The sequence below is a fragment of the Ranitomeya variabilis genome, chromosome 5 (genome assembly GCF_051348905.1).
Source record: "Ranitomeya variabilis isolate aRanVar5 chromosome 5, aRanVar5.hap1, whole genome shotgun sequence".
Lineage (NCBI taxonomy): Eukaryota > Metazoa > Chordata > Amphibia > Anura > Dendrobatidae > Ranitomeya > Ranitomeya variabilis.
In genome coordinates this window covers 427,519,227-427,543,008 of record NC_135236.1, presented here as the reverse complement: position 1 = coordinate 427,543,008, position 23,782 = coordinate 427,519,227, and the positions used below count along the sequence as shown (strand labels likewise).

Here is a 23,782-nt window from a genome sequence, read left to right as displayed (position 1 = left end):
CCGGCAATTGAATTACCGGCTTTTCACATATATCGCGATGAATTAAATATAAATACAGAATATATATATATATGTGTCTCAATGACATATATATATATATATATATATATATATACTGTATATATGTTTTAACGAACATTTGAGCACATAAATCCATTAGATGTCGGTTTTGCAAGCCTGCGAGAAAATATCGCAGTACGGATGCCATACGGATTACATACGGAGAATGCCATGCGCAAAATACGCTGACACACCCTGCCTACGGATGACATACGGACCACTATTTTGGGGACTTTTCTGCGTATTACGGCCGTAAAAAACGGACCGTATTTACATACGCTGAGTATGAGGCCGGCCTTAGTAACACAAAGTCAGGAGTGAAACAATCAGAGGAAAAGTATAATAGAAACACGTCACCACTTCTGTATTTCTCACCCACTCCTGGTTTTGGCTTACAAATACTGAGGTAAAATACTGACCAAATACTGAGCATGTGGATATGGCCTTATAGTTTATTAAGGTATTTCAATGTGAATTCTTTTTTTTATCTCCCCACAGTTTCCCTGTGAAATTTTCAAGGACAAGGTTCGCACCACATCTGAGGATTGTGTTCAGTGGGACAGAAATGGACTGCTAAACATATGCTCTACTTGTATGTACAGTAAATACAAAAAATCTACACACCCATTATAAAACGCAAGGATTTGTCATGAAAAAAAACATCATTTCAGGACTTTTTCCACCTTTAATGCCACCAATAATCTGTACAATTCAATTGAAAAATAAACTGAAATCTTTTCAGGTTGAAAAAAAGTTACATAATTAAAATAATGTGGTTGCATAAATATGCACACCTTTAAACAAATACTTTGTTGAAATACCCTTTGCAATTATAAAAGCATTCAGTCTTTTGGAAAAGGAGTCTATCAGCATTGCCCTTTGAAAATTGACAAGATTTGCCCACTCTTCCTAGCAGCAGTGCTCCAAATCTGTCAGACTGCAATGACATTTACGGGGTACAACCATCTTCAGGCCAACCCACATAATTTATAATTGCATTTATTTCTGGGCTCTGGATGACCTTTCAAAAACTGTGATCATCTTCTGACCAAGCCATTCTGTCTTTTGTTGATTTGGAGGTGTGTCCTTGTTGGGCTGAAAAATTAAATTCCTTTTCATCATCAGCTTTTCAGTAGAGGCCTAAAGGTTTGTGGCAAAATTTACTGATATTTGGCCCTGTTCATAATTCCGTCAAACTTTACAGAAGCCCCACCTCCAGCTTCCAAAACACATCCCCAAAGCATAATGTTGCCTCTACCATGCTTCACTGTGGGTATGATGTTCTTTTGATATTGCGCTGTGTTGGCTTCGTGGAAAAAATGCAATTTAAAATTATGGCCAAAGAGCTGAACCTTGGACTCTTCAGATCTCTAAAACATCGATCTAATAATTATTTTGGCAGACTTGATATAGGATTTGGCAAAACAAAGCTGGGCCTGGATGTTTTAATTATTAGGGAAAGGCTTCCATCTTGCCAATCTCAGAGATAGAGTGTCAATGTGAATAAAATTGCATCATGTACTATTCTCTTCCATACAACAGATCAGACTCGCTTATACAACTTTATGAATGCGCAAATAAAATTTAATTGCATGCAGATCAACCATATAGCATCCTATTATTATGGATAAATTGCAATTATTAACCTTGTAAATTGTATTTAATCATGGACATTTTAAAATATCGATGTAAAATTACGCATGCCACATGGTTAATACACAGATGGAAAACGGATGACAATACGAAAGAAAATCGTCCAAGTATTCTGGATGAAAATCGACCAATCTTTGATCAACTCATCTGACCCTGGCCTAAATGGCAGTAAGGGCTGAGATCAGATCAGATTTAACTAGTACTGTAAGATTTTTTTATTTTATAACATTTCCTACATTAACTTATCAACCCTTTATCTCCTTAACAACTAATTTTTTGGAAAAAAAACAAAACTCCATTGCAGATTTTAATGCAGCTTCTTGAGCTAAAGCCAGAAGCAGATCCAGCAAAGCATAAAATATAAATGCTTCTCACCAAATTAGAATATCATCAAAAAGTTAATTTATTTCTGTTCTTCAATACAAAAAGTAAAACTCATATATTATATAGAGTCATTACAAACAGAGTGATCTATTCCAGGTGTTTATTTCTGGTAATGTTGATGATTATGGCTTACAGCCAATGAAAACCCAAAGGTCATTATCTCAGTAAATTAAAATACTTTATAACACCAGTTTGAAAAATTATTTTAAAATCTGAAATGTTGGCCTCCTGAAATGTATGTTCAGTAAATGCACTCAATATTTGGTCAGGGCTCCTTTTGCATCAACTACTGCATCAATGCAGCGTGACATGAAGCCTGTGTCACTGCTGAGGTGTTATGGAAGCCCAGGTTGCTTTGATAGCAGCCTTCAGCTCATCTGCATTGTTGGGTCTGGTGTCTCATCTTCCTCTTGACAATACCCCATGGGGTTAAGGTTAGGCGAGTTTGCTGGCCAATCAAGCACAGTGATACTGTTGTTTTTATACCAGGTATTGGTACTTTTGGCAGTGGGGACAGGTGCCAAGTCCTGCTGTAGAATGAAATTTCCTTCTCCAAAAAGCTTGTAGGCAGAGGGAAGCATGAAGTGCTCTAAAATTTCCTGGTAGACGGCTGCACTGACTTTGATCTTGAAAAAACACAGTGGACCTACACCAGCAGATGACATGGCTTCCCAAACCATCACTGATTGTGGAAACTTCACACTAGACATCAAGCAGCTTGGATTGTGTGCCTCTCCACTCTTCCTCTAGACTCTGGGACCTTGATTTCCAAATGAAATGTAACATTTACTTTAATCTAAAGACAACACTTTGGACCACTGGGCAACAGTCCAGTTATTTTTTCTCCTTAGCCCAGGTAAGACGCTTCTGGTGTTGTCTATTGGTCATGAGTGGCTTGACGCAAGGAATGTGACACTTGTAGTCCATGTCCTGGATACGTCTGTGTGTGGTGGTGCTGGAAGCAATGACTCCAGCAGCAGTCCACTCCTTGTGAATCTCCCCCACATTTTTGAATGGTCTTTTCTTAACAATCCTTTCAAGGCTGCGGTTCTCCCGGTTGCTTGTGCGCCTTTTTCTACCACACTTTTTCCTTCCACTCAACTTTCCATCAATATGCTTGGATACAGCACTCTGTGAACAACCAGCTTCATTAGCAATGACCTTTTGTGGCTTACCCTCCTTGTGGAGTGTGTCAATGACTGCCTTCTGGACATCTGTCAAGTCAGCTGTCTTCCCCATGATTGTGGAGCCTACTGAAACAGACTAAGGGACCTTTTTAAAGGGAATCTGTCACCTCAAATTGGCGGGCTATGTAAATGCCCTGTGTCCGGTCTGATGGGCGGTGTTTCATCTTCTTTTCTCCACCTCATCCTTCCCCCGCTGTCCGCAATAATTTCGTGAATTTAAGTAGGTGTCCTCCATAGTTCGTGCGTGCGCAATGCAATCTTGCCTCGCGCACGCGCAGTATGCTTTGCCCAACTGCAGGCAAGCCGAAAAGCATTACTGTGCATTCGCCGACACACTATGTCCCGGAACACAGCTAAATACTTCCGGGACATAGTGTGCCAGCGCATGCGCAGTAATGCTTTTCGGCTTTCCTCGCAGTTGGGCAAAGCACACTGCGCGTGCGCGAGGCAAGATTGCATTCCGCACGCGCGAACTATGGAGGACACCTACTGAAATTCACAAAAATATTGTGGACAGCGGGGGAAGGATGAGGTGGAGAAAAGAAGATGAAACACCACCCATCAGACCGGACACAGGGCATTTACATAGCCTGCCAATTTGAGGTGACAGATTCCCTTTAAATGCTTAGGAAGCCTTTGCACGTGTTTTTTGTTAATTATTCTAATTTACTGAAATAATGCCTTTTGGGTTTTTATTGGCTGTAAGCCATAATCAGGGGCGGATTATCAGAGGGTCAATATGGGCGGTAGCCCAGGGCCTAGTGGTGTGGGGGGGCCCTGGGCTACCGCACAGACTGACCACCCGCCTCTGATAATCCGCCTGAGTGTGAGAATGCCCGCCGGCATTTATGTGCCACCGGACCCGGTGGGCAGAGAGAGGGGGCCCGCATCGGGCCCCTTCTCATCTGCTCACCGGGCCCCTTCCGGCGCTGCGGCGGTTTCCTATGGATGTGCGGGCTCGCGCCCGCACGTCAATGGTTAACAACAGCCGCCAGCCAATGGAGGCTGGCAGCTGAAGTCGGCCGCAGCGCACACGTCGCCGGCGTCTGACGTCATTGTCAGTCGCCGGCGAGTGTGCGCTGCTGGAGGGAGCTCAGCGCCGGGAAAGCTGGTCAGGTGAGGAGACTGTTTTTTGTTTTGTTTTGTTTTATTGATATGCTAACGGACGGTGGACACACTGGGGGCAATGCTGGAGGACACACTGGGACAGATTGCTGGAGACACTGGGGCAGATTGCTGGAGACACTGGGGCAGATTGCTGAAGACACTGGGGCAGATTGCTGGAGACACTGGGGGCAATGCTGGAGACACTGGGGGCAATGCTGGAGACACTGGGGGCAATGCTGGAGACACTGGGGCAGATTGCTGGACACAAGGGGGAAAATTGCTGGAGACAGTGGGGCAATGCTGGAGACAGTGGGGCAGATTGCTGGAGACAGTGGGGCAATGCTGGAGGACACACTGGGGCAGATTGCTGGAGACAGTGGGGCAGATTGCTGGAGACAGTGGGGCAGATTGCTGGAGACAGTGGGGCAGATTGCTGGAGACAGTGGGGCAATGCTGGAGGACACACTGGGGCAGATTGCTGGAGACAGTGGGGCAGATTGCTGGAGACAGTGGGGGCAGATTGCTGGAGACAGTGGGGCAGATTGCTGGAGACAGTGGGGCAATGCTGGAGGACACACTGGGGCAGATTGCTGGAGACACTGGGGCAGATTGCTGGAGACAGTGGGGCAATGCTGGAGGACACACTGGGGCAGATTGCTGGAGACACTGGGGCAGATTGCTGGAGACACTGGGGCAGATTGCTGGACACAAGGGGGAAAATTGCTGGAGACACTGGGGCAATGCTGGAGACAGTGGGGCAGATTGCTGGAGACAGTGGGGCAATGCTGGAGGACACACTGGGGCAGATTGCTGGAGACAGTGGGGCAGATTGCTGGAGACAGTGGGGCAGATTGCTGGAGACAGTGGGGCAGATTGCTGGAGACAGTGGGGCAATGCTGGAGGACACACTGGGGCAGATTGCTGGAGACAGTGGGGCAGATTGCTGGAAACAGTGGGGCAATGCTGGAGGACACACTGGGGCAGATTGCTGGAGACACTGGGGCAGATTGCTGGAGGACACACTGGGGCAGATTGCTGGAGACACTGGGGCAGATTGCTGGAGACACTGGTGGTAATATGCTGGACACACTGGGGCAGATTGCTGGAGACACTGGTGGTAATATGCTGGACACACTGGGGCAGATTGCTGGACACACTGTCTGGGGCAATGCTGGACACACTGCGGGCAATATGCTGGAGTCAGACACTGGGGCAGATTGCTGGAGACACTGTCTGAGGGCAATTCTGGACATACTGGGGCAGATTGCTGGACATACTGGGGCAATATACTGGACACACTGGGGGTAATATGCTGGACACACTAGGGGTAATATGCTGGACACACTGGGGGCAGGACTGGAGGCATGGGCAGAATGTAGACACGGGCATGATTGGATACACGGGGCAGAATGAAAGACATGGGGCAGGATTGGATCATGGGGCAGGAGAATACGATGGAGACAGATGGGGCAGGATGGGGAGATCATATGGGGCAGAATGGATACTCATGAGGGCAGGATGGGAGAACATATGGCTGGAGCCAGGAATGAGACACACGGGGCCAGGATGGGGAATATTATTACCATAGGGGCTAATTAAGGGATATTATTACTGCAGTGATGTATTTATTCTATTTTTTGAGTATACTGTTTTAAATGGGGGGACGGTCCTGTTATTGTGCAGAGTGACACTATATCGCCTTTTTTTCTCCATGTGGTGTAATGTAGAAGTTGTGAAAAATTAAGTAATGTGTTTTGCAAGTGGAGCTCTAGATAACTGTGTTATTTCCTGCAGAGACGAGTCCTTGCTGGAAGAAATGATGACGGTCTGTGCTGGATGAAAGATGAAGGACTTCACCTAGAGACGTCACTGGTGAGTCTGTGTGTTACCTATACACTGACATTATACACTGTATACTATATACAGAGGTCCTGTGTACAATGTCACCAGTGATCTCTGTATTACCTCTACACAGACACTGCATACTAAGTACAGATCTCCTGTGAATACTGGCACTTATGGTGATAGTATTGTGTTTTTTTTTATTACTGATCAGTGTTGTAGTATTCAGTCACTATGTGGTGGTAATATGTGGTCTGGAAATGGTGTTGTGGTATTTGTCCCTTGAATGTGCTATTTGGTCACCAAGTGGTGGTAATATGTGGTCTTGACATGGTGCAGTGGTATTTGTTCCTTGTATGTGATATTATTCGATCACTGTGGTTGTAATTTGTGGTCTGGTCATGGCGCGGTGGTATTTATTCCTTGTATGTGATATTATTGGTCAAAATATACCTAAATTGTATTGCAGATTTTAACAAATATTTAATAGGTTACAGTAGAGTAGGGCCCGGCCATTTTTCTGGAATAATCTGGTTTGGGTATCACATGACCCCCGTCACATGACCCCCGTCACATGACCGGGGGGGGGGGGGCCCACAGCGTCTGAACAGCCCGGGGCCCTGGCTACCCTTAATCCACCCCTGGCCATAATCATCAACATTAACAGAAATAGACACTTGAAATAGATCACCTGTACTTCTTCTACATTTCTAAAAATATTTAATCCACTTCTGACATTTTCCCCAAAAAAACACCATGAAAAACTGACACAAAACTGCAGCATTCCAAAGAATGTATCAGAATTTGACTCTAGCAGTCTCTTTACCATCAATAAAAATGTGAGTATAACACTGATAATTTATGCATAAGAAAAATGTAACTACCCTTTGAAGTCTTATTTTAAGCATTTAAAGAAAAAAACCCAGGGAGAATATAATGTCATCTTAAATAAAGATGATAAAACTATCGTATCATCGCAATGATAAACACATTCAATTCACAAGCTGTTACCTTGCAGTTATTGACAGTATTTTATGGCTAAAACAATAAAGCCCCGAGGGAAAAGTACAACTACTAAAGTTAAATTATTTTTTACAAAACATATTAAAAATCAATATATATAAAAATAATAAAATAGTAACTATGTTACAGCCTGAAAGAGAATTACAAATTAGGAAGGATTCGGAGGCAGAGGATGTACGTCTCATGTTGCATATCTTTCCTTAGAAATATTGATTTCACACAAATAATGTATTATCTGAAAACCGCCGCAGCAGAAACAAAGGCAGGAAAAGCAATCAGTCTGGGAGCAGCTGAAATCTAGGGTTAAATATCTGCAAGCAAGATTATAAATAAGCTCCGCTGGAGACCTTGGGGCATCGGTTGCATTACCAGAGAAATGTCATGGAAACAGGAAAAAATGGCCATTTTTATAAGAGGAGAATAAGCAATCAGGCTCGGGCTAGGAAAAGCAGGTGCTGTACTCATGGAGGTCATGCCGCTGGAAGAAATTATGGAGGAATTAATAAATCAATTTGCTTGAGACCATTGTCCTTTCCAGGAGTGTCCTAATCCTTCAAAGATGTGTATAACAATTACATGATACAAAGCAGCAGCACTTCACCGGAAGGTGCCCTTACTGCGGATTCAATTATGGCATGATTGTTTCTTGAAATTTTACCCACTTCTGTCTTATCCATAAGCAGAAGAAGGATAACTCTTTCCAACTAAACGCAAGCACGGTATCACGGAAATGTTTATTTAAAGGTCGAGTAGTTACAATTGTATATGATATAACATTGCCCTGCAGGAAAAATAAACTAAAGGCAAAGTAGAATATGTACTTTGCAACAAGCAACTATATCAGCAGTCACCAAAAATGAAGCGATTAAAGTGAGTTTTTTCTATGTAATCTGACAGTAGCCTGATGTAGGGACAGAGACCCTGATTCCAGCTATATATCTCTTGGTTTACTGGGTGCAACAGTTGTGGCAGAATCACAGTTTTCTCTGCTGCGGATCTAGCAGAGCTGAGAATGCTGAGCCCTGTATAGCCCGCCCACACCACTGATTAGCAGCTTTCTATGTACACTGTATAGTGACAGAGAGCTGCTCATCAGTGTTAGGGGGGTTGTAGACAGACTATGACACACAAGGCAGCTGGTCCTGCAGTGATAATCTCCTGCTCATAAAATAATGATTGTATTTAAACGGCAAAATCAGGGTCATCACTGGAATCAGGGTCTCTTCCACTACATCATGGTGTTTTTAGATTAAATAGCAAAAACCTGCTGCCAAATTGCCTTTAACAGGCAGTGAACTCATGATAAATCTATTTATTGGGAACAGCTTAAGTACCAATTACCCAAAACAATGGTGTTATCGGAATAGCCAGGGCCAGGCTGACACCTTATTTAGCAAATACATTTGTCAGAACGGTTTGAAATCACCTTCCATCCACACATAACAAGGGTATGCAACTCTAGGCCAATGTAGCATCTATCTCTCATTGACTCTATCATATAGTACTTTTTATTATTTGCTTACATTTGACCTATATAGTCAATTACAGAAAAGTTTAGGAAACTATATCCTGACTTTTAAATAGCCAAACAAATGTCAAAAAATACTTTTTGGGGGGAAATGTCTGTTTATTGCAATTAGAGATTTTCTTAGTGTATACACCAAATATTAAGCTGACTAGTGATAATAAAAATCTTATTGCATCAAAAAAGAGAGGAAATTTGGCTGTACATATATCCATATAAATTACACCCACCAACCACCAAGTGCTGCCCTAGATCTCTGCAGAGGGGTTAAAGGATGAAGGCCCAGGCTACACTGGGACCTGATAAATGGAGTGGCTTGTGACAAGTCTGTTCGTGATATCCATTTTTAGAGCTGCCAGGCGAACACTGACAGAGTCATGTAACAATATAGCTGGCCTAATATACAACCCCTGGCAAAAATTAGGGACTCACTGGCCTTGGAGGATGTTCATTCAGTTGTTTAATTTTGTAGAAAAAAAGCAGCTCAAAGACATGGCACAAAACTAAAGTCATTTCAAATGGCAACTTTCTGGCATTAAGAAACACTAAAAGAAATGAAGAACAAAAAATGTGGTAGTCAGTAATGGTTATTTTTTTTAACCAAACATAGGGAAAAAATTATGGAATCACTCAATTCTGAGGAAAAAATTATGGAATCACCCTGTAAATTTTCATACCCAAAACTAACACATGCATCAAATCAGATCTGCTCATTAGTCTGCATCTAAAAAGGAGTGATTACACCTTGGAGAGCTGTTGCACCAAGTGGACTGACATGAATCATGGCTCCAAAACGAGAGATGTCAATTGAAACAAATGAAAGGATTATCAAATTCTTAAAAGAGAGTAAATCAAAATGCAATGTTGCAAACGATGTTGGTTGCTGTGTCTAAAATCTGGACCAAATACAAACAACATGGGAAGGTTGTTAAAAGCAAACATACTGGTAGATCAAGGAAGACATCAAAGAGTCAAGATCAGAAACTTAAAGCAATATGTCTCCGTTTTGGAGGAAATGCACAACAAAACAAATGAGGAACAAATGGGTGGAAACTGGAGTCAACTTCTGTGACCGAACTGTAAGAAACCGCCTAAAGGAAATGGGATTTACATACAGAAAAGTTAAACAAAAGCCATAATTAGCACCTAAACAGAGAAAAACAAGGTTACAATGGCTAATGAAAAGCAATTGTGGACTGTGGATGACTGGATGAAAGTCATATTCAGTGATGAATCACAAATCTGCATTGGGCAAGTTGATGATGCTGGAACTTTTGTTTGGTGCCGTTCCAATGAGATTTATAAAGATGAGTGCCTGAAGAGAACATGCAAATTTCCACAGTCATTGATATTATGGGGCTGCATGTCAGGTAAAGGCACTGGGGTGCTGGCTGTCATTACATCTTCAATAAATGCACAAGTTTATGTTGATATTTTGGACACTTTTCTTATCCCATCAATTGAAACAATGTTTGGGGATGATGAGATCATTTTTCAAGATGATAATGCATCCTGCCATAGAGCAAAAACTGTGAAAACATTCCTTGAAAAAAGACACATAAGGTCAATGTCATGGCCTGCAAATAGTCCGGATCTCAGTGCAATTGAAAATCTTTGGTGGAAGTTGAAGAAAATGGTCCATGACAAGGCTCCAACCTGCAAAGATGATCTGGCAACAGCAATCAGAGAACGTTGGAGCCAGATTGATGAAGAGTACTGTTTGTCACTCATTAAGTCCATGCCTCAGAGACTGCAAGCTGCTATAAAAGCCACAGGTGGTGCAACAAAATACTAGTGATGTTTTGGAGTGTTTTTTTGTTTGTTTGTTTTTCATGATTCCATAATTTTTTCCTCAGAAAAGGGTTTGGATCCCTTTATCACCTTGATGGTGGGGGGTGGCTTATGAGTGACCTGGTGACCAGGACATTCTTCTAATAAAAAGCTACCCCTAACCCTAGGGATCCTAACCCTAACCCTAACCCTAGCTAATTCTATTAATAGTGGGTTTTCTAGTTGATTTTGATGATTGGCAGCTGTCACACACTTCTCAGCATGTGTTTCAAAAACGCAGGAAAAAACGCATGTAAACGCGTCAAAACGCCGCATTTTTTTTCTGCATGCAAAAACGCATGCGTCTAAAAAACGCAGCATTTGCACGCGTTTACATGCGTTTTTTCACCACCTGCATTTTTTTTACAAACGCTGCAGATCAAAACGCAAGTGTGAAACCAGCTTAACTAATCACATTCTGTGTGAAATGATACTCTTTGTTTATCTAATACCATCATGTGTGGTACACTCCATGTATCTAAGCCCATCCTGTATGGTACACTTTATGTATCTAACCCCAGTTATGTTATACCCTTCATGTATCTAATACCATCCTGTGTGATACACTGTGCTGAGCAATGTACCTAATCTCATCATGTAATACACTACGTTTAGGCCTAGATCAAATCCCATTATGTGTGATACACTATGCTGAATCCTGTATCTAAATCCCGTCCTGTGTAATACAAGCAGGTTATCGAATCCCAGCATGTGATACTGTTTGTGTATTGAATGCCAGCATGTGACACAGTCCGCATATAGAATCTCAGAGAGTGATACAGTTTGCGTATCTATTTTGAGTGCATGATATTGTCCATGTATCTAATCCCAGCATGTGATACGCTCCACTGAGCCATTTATCTAATCCCAGCACATTATACAGTCTGTATATTTAATCGTAGCATGTGATACAGTTCAGGTATTCAATCTGAGCTCATGATATACTCCGCTGAGCCTTGTATCTAATTACATCTTGTGATAGAGTTCAAATATCTAATCTCAGCATGTGATACAACCCATGTATCTAGTCCCTACAAGTTATATAGTCCTCATATCTAATCCCAGAGCATGATACACTCTTCTGAGCCAAGTATCTAATCCCATTGCATGATACTGTCTGTGTATCCAATCCCATAACATTATACAGTCTATGTTTCTAATCACAGCGGGTGATACAGTCTGCGTATATAAAACCAGTGCGTGATACAGTCCTCATATCTAATCCCAGTTTGTGATGCAGTCAAGTCTCTAATCCCAGCACATAATAAAGTTCTCATATCTAGTTCTAGAATGTGATACAGTCCACATATCTAATTCCAACATGTGATACAGTGAGCAGCACCAACTAACAGAATTGGTGATGCCAGCGGTCTGCGAAGACACTTTCCACATCTCAGTATCACTTTGCAGTCACCAACAAAATGGATCTGCAGTTTGATCCTAAACTTCATCCTCTCTTATCCTTTTGCAGATGCCCAGAAGGGGAGGGGATATGGGGGGGGGGGGGCATCACACATATGTAAGCAGATCCCGCCCACATTTACAGCAGTTGCAATGCCATCTAGCAGAACATAAGGTTTTAATGGCAAATTTCAGCAACTGCTCTCTCTAGTGTTTAAAAGTGGAAAATATCAAAACTATATAAATTAGGCTATGTGCACATGTTGTGGATTTGTTGCGGATCTGCAGATTTTTTCTTTGCGGAATTGCACCAAATCTGCAAAGGATTGCTCAAGCAATGTTAGTCAATGGGAATCCAAAATTGGTCATGCTGTGGAAAATGCAGCACTGATTCGCAGCATTTTATTTTCCACAGCATGTCAATTCTTTTTGTGGATCTGCAGCATTTCTGCACCCATTGACTGACATTGAGTCAGTCAAATCGGTAGCCAAATGGCAGGTGTGTAAAGGGCTGTGGATTTGCTGCAGATTTGCTTGCCAAAAACACTGCAGAAAAGAAGGAAGAAGAGTGTGTGGGCAGAGAATATGTTTGTGGGAGGAGACTATGTGTGAGCGGAGAATTTGTGCAGGTCTGTCTGTCTGTGTGTGTGTCTGTGTGTGCGGATGTCTGTGCGGCTGTGTGCGGGTGTCTGTGTGTGTGCGGGTGTCTGTGTGTCTGTCTGCGGGTGTCTGTGTGTGTAGCCAGGCATCATCTGATGGGACTACTACTCCCATCTGGCTATGTCTGCTGTCACATATAACAGTGACAGCATGAGCCAATGATGGGATAGGAGTCCTATCATCAGACAACTGTGTTCAATTGTAAAAAAAAAATAAAAAAACATTCATACTCACCAAACACCTAATCCCTGACACCCGCGTCTCCAGCAACAAAAATAAAATAATAACCAACATTTACTTACCTTTCTGCCGTAGTCCATTTAATAACGAGCGTCGCACGGCAATCTCATGTGTAGAACAGTCACATCGAGAGATGTGACTACTCTACACGGCCTCCAGTGATACACTGACAGGAGGTGTTACCTCCCGTAGTGTATCACTGCACTGCTGTGAGAGTTCACCGGAGTTCATCAGCTGATCAGATCTGGTTCTCACTTGCGGCACCGCTGCGTGAGAAAATTCTCACACAGTGGTGCCGTAAGCGAGAGCATGAACTGTGGTGAACTCTCAGTGATGCACTGCAGGAGTGATGAGCTCCTGTCAGTGTAATACCTGAGGCCAGGTAGAGCAGTCACAACTGTTCTGCACGTGAGTTTGACGTGGGACACTCAGTAAATGGACTACGTCGAACAGGGAGTATTTATATTAGTTTATTATGTTATTTTTGTTGCAGGAGATCGAGGGATTCGGGGATTAGGCGTTCAGTAAGTATGGTAAATTAAGATTCAATAAAGGAGTATGTGTGATTATGTCAAATAAAAGATTTTATTCTGGCTGTGTCTTTAATTACCATGTAACTATAGGATTAGTAATGGATAGGTGTCTTATTGAAGCTTCTCCATTACTAAGCCGTGGGTTTGAAGTCACCAAACAATTCAAAAGTGACATCAACCCCTAGAAATATTACAACACTTGCCACTGCTTCAGAGCAAGTGGGAAGAGCCAGGCTAAGTGCCAGAATTGGTGCATATATAAGATACACCATTTCTGGGGCAGCTGAGAGCTGATGTTTTCAGGCTGTGGGATGCCAATATACATGGTCCCTTCCCAGGCTATTAGTATCAGACCGCAGTTGTCTGCCTTGTCTTTGATGGTTAGATTTTATAGGGGGACCTCATGTCAATTTTTTTCTGTGGGTGTGTCTTTATTTAATATTAATGAGGGTATCTGGCTGAAGAGGTTGAACAAGGAAATGACTAGTGATGAGCGAATATACTCGTTACTCGAGATTTCCCGAGCACGCTCGGGTGTCCTCCGAGTATTTTTTAGTGCTCGGAAATTTAGTTTTTATTGCCGCAGCTGAATGATTTACATCTGTTAGCCAGAATAAGTACATGTGGGGATTCCCTAGCAACCAGGCAACCCCCACATGTACTTATGCTGGCTAACAGATGTAAATTATTCAGCTGCGGTAAGAAAAACTAAATTTCCGAGCACTAAAAAATACTCGGAGGACCCCCGAGCATGCTCGGGAAATCTCGAGTAACGAGTATATTCACTCATCGCTAGAAATGACATCACTTTTTTTAAATTATATATCTTTATTGAAAATCCGCATCAAATCTGCATCAAAAGCACATCAAATCCGCGTGGAATTTTAACTGCATTTTCTGCCAAGAGAGACAGAATCCGCACAGAATTATACACAAGCAAATCTGCACCATGTGCACATAGTCTTATTCTTCATAGTTTACACCAATAAAAAAATTTTGTTTTTTATTTAAAACATTAATACTTTACTTTTCAATTGGTGAAAAAAATTAGTTGACACATCCCTTTTAATATAATTAACACATTATTATAATTATTATTACAAGGCAAGTGGGGACAGCCAACAAAACCGCCAGAACTGGCGCATCTAATAGATGTGCCTTTTCTGGGCTGCTGCGGGTTGCTATTTTAAGGCTGGGGGGGTCAATATCCATGGCATCTTACCAGCCTGAGAATACCAGACCCTCCAAGCCGTTTTTTTAAGTATATATTTAAATAATTAAAAAAAACAGGGTGGGGAACCCTCTATTCTTGATTACCAGCCTGACAGCTGAGGGTTGCAGCCCCCAGCTGTCAATTTTGCTTGGCTGGTTATCAATAATACAAGGGAACACACACAGTTATTTTCATTTATTTATTTATAGCGCAGGCCTCGGCTGATGAATGCTCCCTTCAGCCGCCTCCAGCTCTCACTGTTATTAGCGGCAGCAGGTATAAGCTGATGGGAGTAATAGTTCCATCAGATGCTGTTCCTATCACTGTTATCACTTGAATATAACGCTCATCATTCTCCTTTGCTCGTGTCGATCGCTGGCAGAGCAGGGGAGAATGATGAGAGCCATCTTCAGCATCCGGCACCAGGGAACAGCGCTAACTGTACTGCTGCTTCTCAGGTGCCAGTACGTGTGATCATCCAGTCTCCACACACAGTATGATGGTCTCCACAATCCCTCACACACATTACGATGGCCCCCACAGCTCCCTGCACAGTAAGATGACCCCACATATTCCACTTCTCCAGTCTTTGCTCTACAGACTGAGGCTACGCACGCATGATCTAGAGCTGTCATCAAGCCTGCTGTGCCGAGTCTCAGACATGCAAGCTGAACGGCGGATACCAACGTATTCAACTATATATTTATCCTGAGGAAGCAGATCCCATTGAAAGTTTTATGCCAGATAGGAGAATTGTAGTGCCATTCGACATCAGAGTTCCCAACTCACAGGTGGCATGCCACTCGTCCCAAGGGCTGGAAATATATACTTACATTAGCGGCGCATTGCGACGTATGTCCATACGTCGCAAGCATCGCACACTGGAAGCGTCGGCCAGTCGGCACAAAACCGTTACATGTATCGTTTTTTCATGCGTCGGGACCGCCATTTCCAACGACGCATGCGCGGCCGGAACTACGCCCCCTCCTCCCCGGACTTCACAATGGGCAACGGAAGCATTGTAAAACTGCTTCCGCTGCCCATGTCGTGCATTATTTTCACAACACGTACGCATAGCGACAGCCCCGTGCCAATGCTAGTGTGAAAGTAGCCTTATTTTTAAAAAACACTTTTATGTGAATATTGGAACTGTAATCTTTACAACCTCTTTGGTCCTAAATTTGTTGGAAACAATGTAATCTTAATTTACCAAAGTAGCATGGCACTTATGGACTAAGTCCACCTTGAGCATTGCTGGGACCTCCATTGCTCCTGAGAATTGAGCTCTGTAAAGCCCCATCTGAATGGTGCGCCAGTCAGGCATTCAAAACTCTTCTCTATTCATTGTTATGTGGCTTCCAGAGATATTGGGGAACCCTAGTACAAACCCCTTAGTGCATAATTACTAAGCAAAAAACAAATAATCAACAGTTATTACAGCCAGCAAGTGACAACAATGGATTCCCCATGGTACTGCTAATTACTTTTTAGCACATCACTATGCAGTACTGATAAATATTAGTGATAGTTATCTGAATTGCTGATATGCTAGAAAACCTCCACCCTTGCATTCCTCAGAAGATGACAACTTGTCTTAAGACTGGAGAAAAGAGTTTTATTATTGTGCCTTAAGGAAAGTACAATGTTTCCATAGAAATATAAATGGTTGCAGTTACAAATAAGGTATATTTTTTCACTATTTAGAATTCTATTCTCTTTTGTTTAACTATTATATAACCATAACATATGTCTTATAAAAGGGTCCTTGAATACGTTCACCAAATTGTCAATATTTTTATAGAAAACACCTAGGCATCAAGCATTACAGGTTCAACAGTACTATTCATACACACCACATGTAAGCATTGCATATTGACAGGTAGTAGTTTGTCAATTTTAAGAGAACAAAATGCACATATATACGGCGCGGGGAGAAGATGGATCCAGTTCCTGGTCATAATAGATGAAACAATCCTGGGTACCTGTAGTCACATTGAGGCAAATTGTATCATGAAAATGGCTAAAACACACATACTACTGTATAATGGCCTCGACTTAACGGTAGCCTTTAATACACTAGCTTCTAACATTTAAGTGCCATTTTGAGCATCATAACTAGTGTTGAGCATTCCGATACCGCAAGTATCGGGTATCGGCCGATACTTGCGGTATTGGAATTCCGATACCGAGATCCGATACTTTTGTGGTATCGGGAATCGGTATCGGATCCATATTACTGTGTAAAATAAAGAATTAAAATAAAAAATATTGATATACTCACCTCTCCGGAGGCCCCTGGACATCACCGCTGGTAACCGGCAGCCTTCTTTGCTTAAAATGAGCGCGTTTAGGGCCTTCCATGATGTCACGGCTTCTGATTGGTCGCGTGCCGCTCATGTGACCGCCACGCGACCAATCACAAGCCGTGACGTCATGGAAGGCCCTAAAGGCTGCCGGTTACCAGCGGTGATGTCCAGGGGCCTTCGGAGAGGTGAGTATATCAATATTTTTTATTTTAATTCTTTATTTTACACAGTAATATGGATCCCAGGGCCTGAAGGAGAGTTTCCTCTCCTTCAGACCCTGGGAACCATCAGGATACCTTCCGATACTTGGTGTCCCATTGACTTGTATTGGTATCGGGTATCGGTATCGGCGATATCCGATACTTTTCGGGTATCGGCCGATACTATCCGATACCGATACTTTCAAGTATCGGACGGTATCGCTCAACACTAATCATAACAAAGATATCACTGATTGTAAAGGTACATATGTTATTGCATAGAAATGCTAATTGCCTCGTCGGAGAGGAAAAGGACTCAAACTCTATTGCCACCTATTGGAAGTAGAGATCCTTCAATGAGCCATACCATATGACTTAGGATAAAAGCCAAACCAAAATCTCAATTTACAGAAACAGTGTTTCAGGGTGTTGCCTCTCATCAAGTCAAAGTACGAGATCTGATTTATCTGTCTGAGAAGCTTCTGACTGGGACCTAAGGGGTAACATTTTTCTTTGTGGAGAGTATCATGCCTGGAAAGTCAGTGTAAAGAGACTTATATGCAGTGAATTGCATTGCATGGCATATACATCTCCTTATACTGACATGCTAGGCATGTCACTCTTCACAATGAGAAACCTTACCACTTAGGTCCCATTGCATAGATAAAGATGTATATAAGGTGTTATTTAAAAGATCAAGATGGATCTTCTATCCTCATTTAACCCCATTTTGGAAAGCATTTTTTTTCATCCAAGACAATATACATATTGACAGAGCAGACAGCAGATCCGCTATCACCGAGTAGATGGAAAAATACGAAATGCCATATAAACAAATCTGTCATGCCCTAGAAAGACCAAACATTCACATTATAAAGAATGAATCAACCATAACAAAATCATACAACACTGTGCAATGGGAATTGGAAATAGTCAGATTATACAGCAAAACATTCCAGCAGCGCTGTTCCATTGGCTGTGGGCCTGGCAAGTGCAGATTGATAAAAGGTTTTATTACCGCTTCAGCATAAAAAAAAACCTGTTGCTCGTATACCTGCTTATGCTTTTCCAATCTGTTGTAGTGTGCGATTCATTTAGGTTTTTCTCAACTTAATTATTCCAAAAGAGATTTGAAGGGTTCCAAACAGGTTATAGGCTGAGCGGCTTCCTAAATGTGCGCCATTAAATGTGCTCCTATTATAATATATTTTCTCTATTATAAGAGAGAACAAAATCATAAACTGCAAGCACAATGCGAAAAAGGCTGTAACAAATGCAAATAAATAGTCAGCAGACAAGTTCATGTCTACGATCAGCTTATCTAATAACACAGGGATTTCACGCCGCTAGAATGCTAATATTCTGATGCAATGGAAAGCTATGTCCTAGAAGCTACCCGAAATTCAGCATACTGTGCCCTTTATACAATTGCTTCAAATTGCTAAATCCATGTGTGACACAGCTCAACGTTTCCATAAGTAAACAGCAATCCTCTATAATGCTGGCTGTAAAATTGGTTGTATTCTCTCTAGAAAGAGTCCAATTTCCATAAGTTATTTCTCTGCAGCGGGAGAACACTATGAGAGGACAAAAAGTCATGGGTTTGCTTTTTCTCTTAATAATAGAGTCGGGGGACTAGCTCATCAATCTCTCCAAAAGGTGAAAAACGTGTTGTTGCACAAACACAAAATGTATCACGTAATCAGAAAACTCAGCCTGAACCTAATGGAAACAGATGGTAATATACATTTTTATTTAGCGGCTGAATAGTGTCAGACAGACATCTCTGCTATAACATGCCAGTCATTTATCAAGATCTGAGTGTATCTCAAGCATAAAGCACAAGATCTGAGCATATTTCAATGAATCCTGTGTATTTTACAAGTTACAACAACCCTAGAGGAGCCGAAAATAATATATCACAATTATTAAAACTCAAATTAACTAAATCTGCAGCATTAGACAGAGTATAGAATGTCCTATCCTGTGCTGGATAGGCAAAAATAAGCTGTAAAATGGCCGATGAGGTTAAGTATTGATAAGCGTACAGTTATTTGCTTTGGGACAAAACACATGCTACTTCTACACTGAATGGATCACTACGATAGAGTAGGATTTGATTTAATTTTTTATAATAAACTCAATTATAGAAGGCAATGCAAGTAAACTACAGCAAATAGCTTGCATTTGGAAAGTCACGACTTCTTGAAGAAAGTCTTGTTTTACCCCTTTATGTAGCGCTGGTCTTGAAAATACAGCTCAATTGTGAACACCAGTCCATAAAAAATAAAATCAGAAAGGTAGCGTAAATTCAATCAAGTGCAACCAAACTAATATGAGGTGTGAAAAAACTTCATTTTGAGAAGAAAATTTACCCTACAAAGAAAAGGTCCCTATAAAAACAAAAGCAAAAATAATATTCTTTTCACCAAGCAACAGACAAATACTACTTTCCAAGCTGTAAGGCTACGTGCCCACGATTAGGAAGAACAGTGTTTTGCATGTATCTCACCTGCGCTGTGTCCAAAATGCTGTGTTCTACATTAGAAGCACAGTAGATGGGATTTATAGGAATCCCATGCCCACTGTGCTTCTAATTACCCCTGTGTAAACTCCCCACGGTGAGTATCTGCAGTGGAGAGCTCTGTATTTTCACCCATAGCCATACACTAAATGTCATAAATCCGCATGGTTCAATGAAAACATATAGAGATAACCGCGTGATTAGAAAATACGCTGCGTCCAAAACGCTACTGTTTCCTGATCATGGGCACGTAGCCTTAGGGTTTGGAGCATGCACCTACATATCAGGTAATAGCTGAAAGTGTAGATCTTTTCATTCATTGCAATGAAAGCTCAGTTCTTCAATCCACACAAGTCTCAATAACAGGGGAACCATAGGGAACTTCTTTGCCGCCCTACAAATTAGCACTATATTCTTCCCTGAAAACATTTTATTTAGGAAGCTTATAATTTATGAAAAAAATACTCTAAAATCCCCGCTAAATGTTCTGCACATTTTTGTAAGATCCTTTTCATTCGCCTTATACTGAATTTTCTACGTGGAATTTGCCACGTGAACAGAGCCTAATAAGCAAATCAGATATTACAAAATATTACTTCCTTTTTTACCAGTCCATAGAATGCACACTTAAAAAAAATCTGAATATTATTATGGAATACCAAATATTATATTAACTTACAGTTGCCAGTTTTTGGACATCTTCATCAGATGCTCCTAGTGAGGCAAGACCAATTTCTTGGGAAAACTGGGCAAATTTTGGATCTGCAAGCAATGGAACATGACCAAGAAGTTCATGACAGGTGTCCCTGGTAAAGATAAGAAAATAAACAGGCAGTTAGATTTTCATATGCATTGTGTTATACCAGACGACCTGCTTTAAAATGCATCATTGCTAGGGATGGGTGAATCCAAACGGTAAAGATTGGGGTCTGTACCGAAAACCTAGTATCCGTGCACGGACCCCAAACACGGATGTCTCCAGGAAGTCCATGCTACTGTTCAGGTTCGGCAGCCCAAATGAAGTGTGTTGAATGACTGCGCTGTAGAATATCAACAAGCTTTGCAGGTGTGGGGACTTCCGATGCAATCATAGCCATGATAACTTATGGCATGGCTGTGATTGGCAAGAGCACACTGCGTACAAAAAATATGACATGCAGTCTGCTCCATTTGTGCTAACCAGCGCAAGTTAAGATGACAGCTGCAAGCTGCAGCCCCCTATCTGTCAGCTTTATATTGGCTAGTGGGAAGTGCCAGATTTGGCGCATCTAACAGATATGCCTTTTCTGGGGTGGCTGTGGACTGCTATTTTTAGGCTGGGGAGGGCCAATATCCCTGGCCCCTTCCCAGTCTGAGAATATTAGACCCCAACTGTCTCCTTTAGCTTGGCTGGTTATCAAAAATGAAGGGGACCCCACATTGTTTTATTTAATTATTTTATTTAAATGCTTTTAATAGTGTTGAGCGATACCTTCCGATATTCGAAAGTATCGGTATCGGATTGGATCAGCCAATACCGGCAAAATATCGGATCTCGCTGATACCGATACCCGATACCAATACAAGTCAATGGGACACAAATATCGGAAGGTATCCTGGATGGTTCCCAGGGTCTGAAGGAGAGAAAACTCTCCTTCAGGCCCTGGGATCCATATTCATGTAAAAAATAAAGAATAAAAATAAAAAATATGGATATACTCACCCCTCCGGCGGACCCTGGACCTTAGCGATCTAACCGGCAGCCTCCGTTCCTAAGAATGCAGAGTGAAGGACCTTCGATGACGTCGTGGCTTGTGATTGGTCGCATGACCGCTCATGTGACCGCTCACATGACCAATCACAAGCCGCGACGTCATCGCAGGTCCTACACTCACTGCATTCTTAGGAACGGAGGCTCCCGGTTACACCGCTAAGGTCCAGGGTCCGCCGGAGGGGTGAGTATATCCATATTTTTTATTTTTATTCTTTATTTTTTACATGAATATGGATCCCAGGGCCTGAAGGAGAGTCTCCTTTCCTCCAGACCCTGGGAACCATACACTGGGAACTTCCGATTCCGATTTCCGATATCACAAAAATATCGGAACTCGGTATCGGAATTCCGATACAGCAAATATCGGCCGATACCCGATACTTGCGATATCGGAAAGCTCAACACTAGCTTTTAAACTATGGCATGGGGCCCCTCTATTTTTGATAACCAGCCAATATAAAGCTGACACCTGGGGGCTGCAGCCCACAGCTGTCAGCTTTATTTGAGTTGGTTTTCAAAAATAGAACAGACCGCATGTCATTTTTGTTTTTACACAATGTGCCTGGCCAATCATATCCATGCCAATACTTGTCATGGCTGTGATTAAGCCAGAAGTACCCACACCAGCAAAGCTTGATTGGCTGCACTGTAGCCTTTCAACAAACTTTGTTCAGGCTGCCAAACCTGAACAGCAGCATGGACTTCCTGGAGAAGACTGTGTTCAGGGTTAGTGCACGGACATTATGCGTTTGGTATGGACCCCGAACTTTACTGTTTGGGTTTGCCCATCCCTACCCATCACTAATTATTGCATCTATGGATATGCCGGTAACAGTAAATGTCCATTTTGAACTTTTACACATAATTATTGTCATGCTATACTTCATGGCCCAGTTGCAATATTTCATGACTCTGTAGTAGAGGAATATTTTCCCATAATTAACCCCTTAGTTATGGAGTTAATTTTGACCAGGCCAACTTTTTTAAATCACAGCAGCGTCACTTTATGAAGTGATAACTCTGGAATGCATCAACAGATCCCAGTGATTCTGAGAATGTTTTTTCATGATATATTGTACTTTATGTTAGGGGTAATTTTGGTCTATATGATTTGCGTATATTTATGAAAACATCCAAAATTTGACAAAAACATTGAAAATTTTGCAAGTTTCAAAATTTATATTTTTATGCCTTTAAATCAGATAGTTATAGCACACAAAATTGTTAATAAACACCATTTCCCACATGTCTACTTGACATCTCCATCATTTTTTAAACATAATTTTTGTTAGGAAGTTAGAAGGGTTCAAAGTTGATCAGCCATTTTTCATTTTTCCAACAAAATTTACAAAACCATTTTTTTAGGGACCACATCACGTTTGAAGTGACTTTGATGGGCCAATATTACAGAAAATAACCCAAAGTGACACCATTCTAAAAATTGCACCCCTCATAGTCCTCAAAAACACATTTAAGAAGTTTATTAACCCTTCAGGTGCTTCACAGGAATTGATGGAATGTGGAAGGAAAAAATGAACATTATACTTTTTTTCACAAAATTGTTACTTTAGCCCCAAATGTTTTACTTTCACAAAGGTAACAGGAAAGATAACCTCCATGATGTGTTGTGCAATTTCTCTTGTGTACGCTGATACACCATTTGTGGAAGAAAACGACTGAATATGTCATCATTTGAGTTGAGCGCAAGTGATCGCTATTCCAGTTTGCATTGAGTGCTTGGGTATGCCCCGAATATTGTGGATGTTCGAGTGACATGCTCAAGTCACCGCACTGCATGTTTCGAGGCTGTTAGACACCAAAAAAAAACATCCAGGGATTGCCCATGTATGGCAGGCAATCCCCCAATTTTTTTCATCTGTCTATCAACCGCGAAACATACGGAGTGGAGACTTGAGCATGTCACTCAATTTCCGTAATAATTATAGGGGAAAACTCAGGAGACTCTTTGCGTGGAACAAGACAACTACAGCACACAGTTTTATAAGTGGTAAAGTCTATATTATCACACGGTGATTCAAACGGGTGCAGAGAGAAACTCAAGTCCACAACACTTGGTGCAAATAATAAACGCAGCTTAGCAGTCTTCAGAGAAAAATGCAATCAAGCAGAAAGTCTATGAAGCACAGTTATTCTTGAGGATACTTGACATGAATAAATCCTTGTCTTAGTCCAGACACAGATACATATGCTTATAGGCAGTTCAAATCATATCTTAGCTCAACCAGGGAGGCCTGGTTAATAGTCTCAGGTTATAGCAAAGCAGCAGCAGCTTACATGTCCAGCAAATGCAGATGAAGTAAACACGAGCAGCAGATGAAGG

At 41.8% G+C, this 23,782-nt stretch overlaps 1 protein-coding gene across 1 annotated transcript in view; it reads right to left on the bottom strand.

Moving 5' to 3' along the window:
* Positions 1-23,782, bottom strand: part of TPH2 (tryptophan hydroxylase 2) — a 530,115-nt gene that overhangs the window by 258,894 nt on the left and 247,439 nt on the right. The window contains exon 8 of the mRNA XM_077265292.1: positions 20,368-20,494. Coding sequence (XP_077121407.1) covers positions 20,368-20,494 — 127 coding nt within the window. The remainder of the gene's footprint in view (positions 1-20,367; positions 20,495-23,782) is intronic.